This window comes from Microtus oregoni, unplaced genomic scaffold (genome assembly GCF_018167655.1).
Source record: "Microtus oregoni isolate MIOR12 unplaced genomic scaffold, Mior012 000001F_ref0000356, whole genome shotgun sequence".
Taxonomy (NCBI): Eukaryota; Metazoa; Chordata; class Mammalia; order Rodentia; family Cricetidae; genus Microtus; species Microtus oregoni.
Window position 1 is genome coordinate 66,004,083 of NW_024543060.1, and position 11,822 is coordinate 66,015,904.

General features: G+C 39.3%; 1 protein-coding gene across 2 annotated transcripts; it reads right to left on the minus strand.

Annotated features, from left to right (window-relative positions):
- Nucleotides 1–372: 372 nt before the first annotated feature.
- LOC121459136 (olfactory receptor 6C74-like) lies at nucleotides 373–6,877 on the minus strand. Of its 2 annotated transcripts, XM_041668670.1 has the most exons (2): nucleotides 5,972–6,868; nucleotides 373–378 (listed from the first exon to the last, which is right to left on the minus strand). In XM_041668670.1, the coding sequence occupies exons 1-2, from the start codon at nucleotides 6,866–6,868 to the stop codon at nucleotides 373–375; spliced, it is 903 nt and encodes a 300-aa protein (XP_041524604.1). The 2 variants fall into 2 exon arrangements, with proteins under 2 accessions (XP_041524604.1, XP_041524608.1); XM_041668674.1 differs by lacking the exon at nucleotides 373–378 and having other exon boundaries at nucleotides 5,930–6,877.
- Nucleotides 6,878–11,822: the final 4,945 nt, after the last annotated feature.

Here is an 11,822-nt window from a genome sequence, read left to right on the forward strand (position 1 = left end):
TATGATTCAACCCTTTTGCTGGATCTTGTATCCTATTCCAAGCATTTAAAGCTGCTTGGTGACATAGACACAGTACTTCATCATCATAAAGAGCTTGGACCTGTGGATCAGCATATTCTCCTGCACCAAGAATTTGATCTTGGGAAACCTCGACACCTTTTGCTCTTCCTTGCTGTTCCATATGTTTGGATTCTTCTCTGAAATAAATTCCAAACATCAAGGAAGGTCCATTATCTAAAACTGCAGACACTAACTGATGGAAATCATGGGGGGTAGCTCTAGCATTAGAAGCCCAAGTTCTTATCATTTCCTTTACATATGCAGAGTGCAAGCCAAAATTAACAATAGCTTGCTTAATTTCTTGTAGATCATTCATTGCTCTTGGCGTCCATCTAGCTTCTCTGACTCCCTTTGAGCCTTTAGAACTTGACACTTTGTCAGAATTAAGTATAGGGTATGCCGCTAAAACCTTGGGTAAGCCAGTTCTAATAGCTGGTGTTGGCATTGTATCCTGTCCTTGTGCCTTATTACTCTGTTCACCAGCTCCAATCATTTCTTCAATCATTTCAAGTCTTTTTATTATTGTCTTTATTATTGTCTCTTTTAAATCCTGAATCTCCTGACCTGCATGAGTTTCTAGTAAAGATTGTATGGTTCTTAGGAGTGCCATGATCTTCCTAAATGATAGAATATTCAAAAGAATACTGAAACCTAGTAACCAGTAAATTAAGTTATCCCCATAGTCATATAAACCTTGCATGATATAACCCATTGTATTGGTAAGCAGAACAGTAAAATTTGCGTTGGAAACAAAAACTGCCATAGTACCTATTATCCAGCAGGTGGCGCTGTTGCCAAGTTGTGACGAAATCAGGGTCCTGTTTCAGAGTCCGCCTAGTATTTGTTAAAAACTGGAAAATGTAAGTTGCTCAACAAAGTAAATGTAATTAAATCAATTCCAGAGACGGAACCAGAAACCCAGAATCCAGGGGTAGAGAAGAGCAACCTGGAAGCTGCTTATGCCTCCACGTGACAGAGTCACCCTGAGGGGTTGAAGCTTTCAGCAACCGCGTGCTCTGGTTAGCTCCACTTAAGAGCTGTGCTTGCAAGGGAGATTTAAAAACGACTCAGAAAAGAGCAAACCACTCGGCAGAGACTACGTGGGCCTGTGGAGTTTAAATCCACGTGGAGAGGCCAAGGCCGCTGCTGCAAGGCACAGGTGGTGGCTGATGAAGGGAGGGCTACCGCCAAGCCGAACCTGCGGCCGGCAGCCGAGCGGGGAAAGGAGAGGTTCTAAAACCAAACGTTGGGTGCCAACTGAAGGCGTAAGTCATAAACAATGCCACACCAGTTTGGAATTATGATTAATAGGGTGGTATTTATTTAAAGGGGAAAAAACTTACAGATCACCGTCAGCCCTCTGCGAAAGTGAAGAGAGTCTAGTCGCCAGCAGAGCAGGAAGTGAAGAGAGAGAGGAGAGGGAAGTGGCCGCTTTTTTAAAGGGAGAGAGACCATGCCCCAATGGGCTGGTATCTCAGCGGCGATAGGCTGGAGGAGTGGGAGGACCTCCCGTAACACGGCCGTGTTGAAAGAAGGCTGATGTGGGAGAGAGAAATGTGAGTAGAAGGAGAAGCATGAGAGAATATGAGAGCATGAATGAGTGAGGTGATTTGAGAATGAATGATGGAGAAGTATGTGTGTGTGAGGGAAAGCTGTTTATTTTATTTTATTTTATTTTTTATTTTTTTTTGTCTTTCACCTTTAAAGTCTTCTTTTTCTTTAAATTTATTTATTTATTAAAGATTTCTGTCTCTTCCCCGCCATCGCTTACCATTTTCCTCCCCCTCCCCCAATTAAGTCCCCCACTCCTCAGCCCGAAAAGCAATCAGGGTACCCTGCCCTGTGGGAAGTCCAAAAAAACCCCACCTCCATCCAGGTCTAGTAAGTTGAGCATCCAAACTGCCTAGGCTCCCCCAAAGCCAGTACATGCAGTAGGATCAAAAACCCATTGCCATTGTTCTTGAGTTCTCAGTAGTCCTCATTGTCCACTATGTTCAGAGAGTCCAGTTTTATCCCAGGCTTTTCCAGACCCAGGCCAGCTGGTCTTGGTGAGTTCCCAGTAGAACATCCCCATTGTCTCAGTGTGCGGGTGCACCCCTCGCAGTCCTGAGTTCCTTGCTCGTGCTCTCTCTCCTTCTGCTTCTGATTTGGACCTTGAGGTTTATGTCTGGTGCTCCAGTGTGGGTCTCTGTCTCTGTCTCCTTTCATTGCCTGCTGAAGGTTAATATTCAGGAGGATGCCTATATGTTTTTCTTTGGGTTCTCCTTATTTAGCTTCTCTAGGATCCCTAGTTATAGGCTCAATATCCTTGGTTTATGACTAGAAACCAAATATGAGTGAGTACATCCCATGTTCCTCTTTTTGGTCTGGCTTACCTCACTCAGGATAGTGTTTTCTATTTCCATCCATTTGCATGCAAAATTCAAGAAGCCCTTGTTTTTTACTGCTGAGTAGTACTCTAATATGTATATAATCCATACTTTCTTCATCCATTCTTCTATTGAAGGGCATCTAGGTTGTTTCCAGGTTCTGGCTATCACAAACAATGCTGCTATGAACATCGTAGAGCATATACTTTTGTTGTATGATAAGGCCTCTCTTGGGTATATTCCCAAGAGTGGTATTGCTGGGTCCAGGGGTAAGTTGATCCCGAATTTCCTGAGAAACCGCCACACTGCTTTCCAAAGTGGTTGCACAAGTTTGCATTCCCACCAGCAATGGATGAGTGTACCCCTTTCTCCACAACCACTCCAACAAAGGCTATCATTGGTGTTTTTTTATTTTAGCCATTCTGACAGGTGTAATGAGGGAAAGCTGTTTGTGTAGGAGCCGCTGCTACATAGAGGAGCTGCATCTAGGAACTGTCTCAAGTGCTGAGAGGATATGTAAATGAGATGCAGAACCGTGGTTGTGTGGAGATTTGTAACTGTGGAGGCAAGGAAAATGAAGCTGTGTAGACGAGAGATGTGGAGGAGAAATTGCGTAAAGGGAAGATGCGTAGTCATGTGAAATTGAATATCAAAATATGTATCTTGGTGGGACAGAAATGTTTCTACATGAAGAGAGACTGTCAAGAAAGACACTAAGATAAAGTAAAGGAGAATGTTACCATCAGGAAAGTGAGTGCTTATTCCTTTTTTCTTACGTTACCAGCAGAAACAGTGTGTCTCCTTATTTACCCCTCAGATAGAAAAGTCTAGCCCCCAAGGCATTCATGGATTTTCTCACATACCCTGGTGTTGACTTCTGGGGGCTGGCCTCCCAAAAGTGAGCAATAAGCATTTTTTGTTTTTACATTTAATTTTTTAAAAAAACTATATAATCATTTCCTCTTTCCATATCTTCCCATATACCTCCCTTGCTCTCTTTCAAAGCTATGACCTCTAGTTCTTTATATATTTGTATACATGTGTACAAATACATATAGATACATACATATCATATAAACATACATATATTCCTATAAAGGAATAAATATAACCTTCTCATATATATATATATATATATATATATATATATATATATATATATATATACACACACATATGTGTGTCTCTCTGTGTGTGTGTGTGTATACCCCAAATGTATCTTTTTCGGTGTTGGTCACTTGGGATTTGCTAACCAATTGGTATTCTTTTTTTATGGAAGACTATTTCTACAGATCTCAGCATTTCTTAGTTGCCTGTAGTTCTTTGTTTAGTGTTGAAGCATCCTGAACTGTCCCCTTTAGACCTGAGCATGCATACTGGTGTTTCTCTTATCCAGGTCATGTTCAGGGAGTCATGTTGGGAAGACTTCTAAATATCTGTCTTTCTAACCACAGGTAAGTGTAGTCTCATCCTTTATTAAGGAAATTTATCTTTTCAATAAGGAAAGACCGTTATAGTGGGTGAAAGTGGGGAGCCGTGGAGCCCAGCTCCAGTGGTTACATCTATAGCAGAACTAATGCACCAGAGGCTCAAGATTTGTTACACAAGAGAAGGCAGAAAATATTTTAAGAACAAGAGGAATAGGGAGTTTGCTGTGAGATTGTGCCTTCCAGAAATATAAGCTGCACCCTTGACAAACCAATAGCTGCCTAAGCATTGTTTGTATTCAGTAATCATTCAACGATACTTTCCAGTTAACTTAAAGAATACTCTACATCAAACAAAGAGACTTTAGAAGGTTTCAGAATACAAACAATATATTGCATTTCATTGCTGTTTCAAGATAAACAAGTTTAAGGAACATATTTCCTCTTAAAATGAAAAACTCCACTTGTAAAAGATAAATGCAACTCCAACCATGAAGAAAATAAATATTTTCCATGGAAAGTTTTAGATATTCTGAATCCTTTTGTCTATTCCCTGAGCATTAAAGGTGATGGATAAAAACTGGTATAATGTTCTCTTGGGTTTTCGAAGTAAAACACCACATTAAAAATTGGTGAGGCCAGGCGATGGTGGCAAATATTTTTAATCCCAGCACTCAGGAGGCAGAGGCAGGTGGATCTCTGTGAGTTCGAGTCCAGCCTGGTCTACAAGAGCTAGTTCCAGGACAGGCTCCAAAGCCACAGAGAAACCCTGTCTCGAAACCCCCCCCCCCCCCCAAAAAAAGTAAACTGCATTCATTTTCCTTCATATAATGAAATAGAATAGTGTTGGTGGCTGTGTCAGAGCAGCAGCAGGTGGGAACTGAAGTTCATTTGTCTTGCAGGGATTTTTCTCCTGAATAACCTCAGGTTAGATTGATTTTTTTTTTTTTTTTTTTTTTTTTAGTTTTTAGTTTTTGGAGACAGGGTTTCTCTGTAGCTTTGGAGCCTGTCCTGGAACTAGCTCTTGTCGACCAGGCTGGCCTAGAACTCACAGAGATCCGCCTGCCTCTGCCTCCCGAGTGCTGGGATTAAAGGCGTGCACCACCACTGCCCGGCTGATTGAAATATTTTGACAATAGCTTTGAGGTAAAGAATCAAAAACAAAGTAGCACAATTATTACTAACTGACATACTTTCCTTGCGAAGATTGATTGTTGATCAAGGATGATGATTAATTGCTTATACCCATTTCTTCCCTCAATACACTGATATATATATATATGTGTATATATATATATATATATATATATATATATATATATATATATGACTATTGATGGCTGGGTGTGCATCCTAAAGATTTAAAATAGAGCTTACTGATTGCTTTTCTATACAAAAGTTTAAATTTGTGATTCCTTTAACATTCCTTTTAAGATTATCTTTCAAGATAAGTAATAAAGTGATTTGTCTTGCTTTGTAACTGCAAAGATTCAGTCTACCAGTAAAAGAATACCTTGCATGCTTATACCGGTCATCTGTAACAAGTTGCTTGGGTACAAATGTATGTGGGCTTGTGGATTATTTATTTTTCACCTGTTAATACATAAAATGTTTAATCATGTTAAGGTATATGGAAAACAGGACGTTTTTACTTGTATTGATTGTAATCATTCACTTGAAAGATAGACTATAATCACATTGTTGTTTTTATATTGCCTGAAAGATTTAGCTGGGGTATATAAGCTATAAGAAAAAGAATAAAGAAAGAGTTAGAAAGAGTTAAAAAGAAAACATCAACAATGAGAGAGTTAGGAGAAAAACATCAAGAGAGGGAGAAGGAAAACACCAAGAGAGAGAGAGAAAAATCATTTCAGGATAGAGATAAGAAAAAAGAATACAGAACGCAGAATCAGAACACATAAGAAGGATAAAGAGAGAAGGATTAAGAGAGTGTGGAAGGGTCCTTTTCACTTAACCACCTCAAATTGAAAAAATCATAATATGTGCCAGCTCTGTACATGTATTTCAACCCTGTGCTGCTGGGGACTGGTCCCCCAGGCAACGACTGCATAATCATTTCTTTGAGAAAGATGCAATCCTGTGTATTGTGCTAACGAATGCCCTTTTCACTTGCTGATTCCTCAACGTGTAGATAAAAGGATTCAGAAGTGGAGCCACTGAGGTGTTGAGCACAGCAATTCCCTTGGAAATAGATACTCTCTGCTTGACTGATGGTTTAACATACATGAAGATGCAGCTGCCATACGAGAGGGATATCACAATCATGTGAGAAGAGCATGTAGAGAAAGCCTTCTTCCTCTGGCTGGTTGAAGGGATTTTTAGAATCGTTATGGCAATGTAGGTATAGGAAATTATGACCAGTAACAATGTGAGTAAGAGTGTCACCAAAGCCGAGACAAAGCCCATCGTCTCCAGGAGCTGTGTGTCTGTGCAGGAAATCTGCAAGAGTGGGGTGGTGTCACAGTAGAAATGATCAACGATGTTGGAAGCACAGAAGTCAAGATTCAAGCCTAACAGGAGTGGTGGAAAGATGATAAGGAAGCCAGTAAGCCAACAACTGAGGACCAACTGCATACAGACTTTATTGCTCATGATGGTCATGTAGTGCAGGGGCTTGCAGATGGCCACGTAGCGGTCATAGGACATGGCTGCCAGCAAGAAAAATTCGGATGCTCCAAATAGGATAGCAAAAAACAATTGAGTTAAACAATCACCATAAGAAATGGCTTTGTCCCCAGTTGCCATAGTAGCAAGCAATTTGGGGATGCATGTAGTAGTGTAGGAAATCTCTAGGAAGGAAAAGTTCCGAAGGAATAAATACATGGGGGTCTTCAGGTGAGCATCCACCAGGGTGAGTGTGATGATGGTCAGATTGCCTGTGATGCTGAGCAGATAGGTAAGAAGCAGGAAGATGAATAAGACAACTTTCCACAGCGGGTCATCAGTCAAACCTGCTAGGATGAAATCTATCACCTTTGTGTGGTTCTTCATTGTGGTCCTCTGGCTGTTATCTGCTCTAAATGGACAAGCGAGAGGTGGGTGGAGGGAGGTTATCACTACAGAAGCATGCTAGTGATAAGTAATGCTGAAGTACCCTAGTCATTGAGAAGACAAAGGTTCAGACAGCAACACAGTACTCATCAACGATCTAAAGAGAGCTGTGCCAGGAAAACAGTAGCTTACAGCTTTATGGCATCTGGACAGAAAACAAAGATATTAACTTATAATTCTACTTGTGAATAACTTATATAATGGTGCTAATCATTCATCTCTTTTATATGAATGCATAAGGAGAAATTAAAGAAACTGAAAATGTTCTTTTCTTACTTTCTTATATCTCTTAAAATTGATATGGTATTACCTTTCTCTCAATTAAAGAGGTTGGCTTGAGCAAAATTTTAAAAAGTTTGCATACAAATCCAAATTTCCCTGAAGCACAGCAGTGTGTATTTTTATCTCCCCTCACTCTCCCTGTCCCAGTCCCCCCACATGCATGCAAACACAGGAACAAGCACATTCACATGCCTTCTTCAGTATCTCATATAAGGCTATCATCAATTACCTCGAATAATCAAGTTTAAGGATTTCAACCCTATCACTGCTTTCATAACTGTGTTCTTATATCATAAGTTTAAAAGGTCTAGGCAATGCTTTCCTTTCCAGTCTTATTAATATCTCAATTGCTTTAATTTTTGTTGTTATCCTATATTCTGTGTACTTTCTACTCCAATATCAAGTCAGTGGGAACAGTCTTGTAAAACCAATATTAATAGCAAACTATAGTCGTTTTCTGGGGTGATAATATTGACAATGCAGGAAAATAAATTAATATTAGTGTAGCAAAACACCAAAAATGCAAACATAGAAATATGGTTTTAGACGTAGGGGTATCAAGACATAGCTATCTGGAAATCTAGTGAGATAAAGATCTTTAGAGATGGATCATGGGCTTGAAAAAGAAAAAGGTTAGTGAAGCTAAATTGTTAGGTGGGAGGAACTGTTCTGCATGAAAATTTTCTCCACCGATTATTAGTACTTTTTTGAAAAAAGTATTTGTTTTACATTCAGGCCACAGTTTCCCTTCCCCCTTAATTCTCAGTCTCTTCTGCAACTGTCTCTGTTCCCAACACCCAGTCCACTCCTCATCCTTGACTGTTCAGGAAAAGACAGGTCTTCCCTGGATATCAATAAAATGTAGCATAACAAGTTGCAGTAAGACTAAGCACTTCCCCATATATTAAGGTTGGACAAGGAGACCCAGTATGAGGAGTAGGGTGCCAGAAGCCAGAAAAAGAGTCAGAGACTGCCCCGAGTGCCACTGTTAGGAATCCCCAAAGAGGGCCAAGTCACAGAGCTGTAACAGACATGCAGAGTGTCTAGGTTAGAATGTTAATCCCATGTGAGCTCCCTGGTTATTGGTTCAGTCTCTGTGACCCCCTATCAGCTCGTATCAGTTGAGTGTGTGAATTTTCTTAGGTGGCCTTGACCCCTCTGTCTCCTATCATTCTTTCTCCCTCTCTTCTACAGGATTCCCTGAACACAGCCTAAGGTTTGGCTGTGGATCTGCATCTTTTTCCATCAGTGGCTGGATGACACTTTGGTGACAGTTGAGCTAGGCACCAATCTGGTTATAACAGATGGCAAATTAAAGCTATTAAATGCTATTGCCAGAAGTCTTAGCTGGGGTCATTCTAGTGGCTTCCTGGGAGGTTCCCTTGCATTAGACTTTTACATGTCCCTGAAATGCCACCCCTTTCCAGGTGTTCCCGCTCCACCTTATCACTCATGTTCCCATATCCACCTATCCTCATTCAATTCATTAAAGTCTCTTTTATTCCTCTTTCCAGGGAGGTCCAAGCATCCCTCCATAAACCTTCCTTACTACCTGGTCTCTCTGTGTCTGTGAGTTGTAGCAAAGTTATCTTTTACTTTAAGCTAGTATACACTTAAGAGTGAGTAGATGCTATATTTGCCTTTCAAAGATTGAAAACCTCAGTCTTTGGGATCTGTGTGGTCTGAAAAGCAGGAGCTGAGTTTCAACAGTATATCATGAGTACCTTAACACAAGTTTTAGGAAGCATGTAATTCCCTAAAATAAGATATAAAATCCCTGGCTATGCTTTAGGTAAAGAGATGCAGGAACTGAGAACATACTTGGTGTTGCACTCCGTCCTTCAGTTTAAGGTTCTGAGTCTGGTGGATCACAGGGAGAGAGTGTGTTATTAGCAATATTACTGCATGTATTTTGACAGAGTATTAAGTAACAAAATTGTGGCAAATGCCAGGGAAACAAATTATTACCTTGTTCAACCATCATCAGGGAAGATTCTTCATGCTGTAGATGGGAACAAACAGAGAGACTCACAGCCAGATATTTTGCAATGAGATACCTTGGGACACTCAGCCCTAAATTTGATATCTCTATTAAATCGCCCTTGACCGAGCTAACAGAACCTCAAAGAAGAGGAGACAGAAAGATTGTAAGAGCCAGAGGGGATGGAGGACATCAAGAGAACAAGGTCTTCTAAATCAACATGAGCAAATCTCATATGAACTCAGAGACCAAAGTAGCTAGAAAATGGCCTGCATGGGTCTGCATACACATTATGGCTTCCACTTTGATGTTTTGATGGGATTCTTGAGTATTCCTACAAGTGGGTCTCTGTTTCTTGTGTCTTCTCTTAGGCTCTTTTCTTTGTTTGTTTTGTCCAATTCCAGTGTGTTAGTTTTTTTATATTTTATTTTAAAAAATAAAATTTAACTCTGCCCCAAAAGAAACAAAATTGCTTGATTTGTGCACAGCTAGCATACTGAAGATAGGAATTAAAAATAATGATATCTCTAGAGAAAACTAGGGAATCTTCACCATCAAACATATAAACAAGTTATATTTTCATAATCCTCATGACATTATCTGACAATACTTTCTGTCTTAGGCTATCAAAATGATCATTCACTGTCTTCAAATTATGCATTAATATTAACTAATAAAATATTTTAATATTAATATAAATACTAAAGATACATATTCAATAACAAACTAAGCTACTTTCTAATAATATCAAGAGTTGTTTCAAAAAAATTAATGTAGATTTTGTGATAGGTGTAAGCTTAAGTAGAAACTCCAAGAATAGGAAGGAGCCTGAGGAGGGGCAGGGTGGGGGCTCACTCACATCATCCTTTGGAATAAGGGACAGAGTCTGCTGTTGTTGTGTACCTAAGATGCCAATAAAAACGAGAGAAAGGAAATGTTGTTTTTGTAGGATATTTCTTTCACATTCAGATAACTGTGATGATATCTCTTACAATGTTCCCGAATTTACACAAATCATCTCATGGCAGCAATGATAAGAATCCCTGCAGCTAAGACACAAACATTAGAAGTTCGACACTTAAGATCATACTTTTGTCTAACTTCAACAATTACATGTATCAATTAATCCTCGACACCCAAAACAAAGTTTACACTAGAAATTGAACCCATGAATGAAACTTCATATTAATTGTATTAACAATTTTGAGTGTCGAATTAATATTAAAATAAAAGGAATTTTCAATTTTCAATTGTCAAGTTATTCCATGGTCTTCTTCTTCTTCTTTCCCTTAAGTAAAAATATAAAAAGATGAATAAAATTATGTTGAAGCTCAAAAAAGAAACAAAATAAATTACAATAGACATAGCAGTCATTGTTATATTTAAATTTAGCCAATATCAATTACTTTCATTTATTTGAATCCAATATCAGTTTGTCAAAAAGTCTTTAAAATACAGACATTTACTTGAAATATTAGAACAATACCTTAAAAGAATACAGGCACAGTTGTACTTGGACAAAGAGATCTGAGTGTTCATATTTAACTGTCCTATCATAACGCTGATCTGAACAAAGGCTCTATTGTGCTCTCTGAATGCATCTGACTCTAAACCAGAATTCATGGCTTCTTTTTCTCACTGTGAAGGTCCTCTTATAAATGATTTCATTATCTAATTTATTTCAGAATGACTGGAGTGTAGGGTCCCCTTATCTCATTGTAGTTACTTATGTTTTAAATCATTTCCTATTTATTGCCCACATAGCTGCAAAATGAATCATATTATTTGGGGGTTTTCCTGATCTTTTGCCTCAATGAAAATGTCAACAGAGGATGGAAATTCTCATGAGATTTTGAGATTCACATCAACATTTCCCAAGGTTATTACACTTTTTATTCTATCCAAATGTGTTCCCCAGACCTCACCACCACCGATGTGTTTAAAAAGTTATTCTTTCAAAGACTGCTATAAACTATGTCTCTAGAGATCCCAATGCACATTACTCTAATAATTGCTCAGGCATTTAAGAAAACAACCAAACAGAAAGCATTTTTATTATGAAACTTCAGTAAAGTTGGGCTCCCTTAGGTAGCTTTATCCAAGATCGAGTGATTTATTTCATTTATTTATTTTACATCCAGGCCACAGTTTTCGCTCCCTCCTCTCCTCTTTGTTTCTCCTCCAACCCCCTCTGTTCTCAATCTCCAATCCACTCCTCCTCCATTTGTGTTCAGGAAAGGACAGGTCTCTCCTGGATATCAATAAAATGTAGCATATCAAGTTGCAGTAAGACTAAGTAAGCATCTCCCCATGTATTAAGGTTGGGCACAATGACCCAGCATGAGGTGTAAAAGCCATCAAAAGCCTAAAAGCCAGTAAAAGAGTCAGAAACAGCCCCTACTCCCACTGTTAGGAGTCCCACAAAAGGACCAAGCCACGGAACTATAACATATATGCAGAGTGCCTAGGTCAGCGCCATGCAGGCTCCCTGGTTGTTGCTTTAGTCTCTGTGAGCCCCTCTGAGCTCAGGTTGGTTGATTCTGTGGGGTTTCTAAGGTGTTCTGACCCCTCTGTCTCCTGCTATCCTTTCTCCCCCTCTTCTCCAGAAAGGCCAGAGCTTGCCCTAATGTT

Bases quoted from the DNA above. Each gene is read 5' to 3' on its own strand.
- LOC121459136 (XM_041668674.1), bottom strand. From the start codon at position 6,868: ATGAAGAACCACACAAAGGTGATAGATTTCATCCTAGCAGGTTTGACT.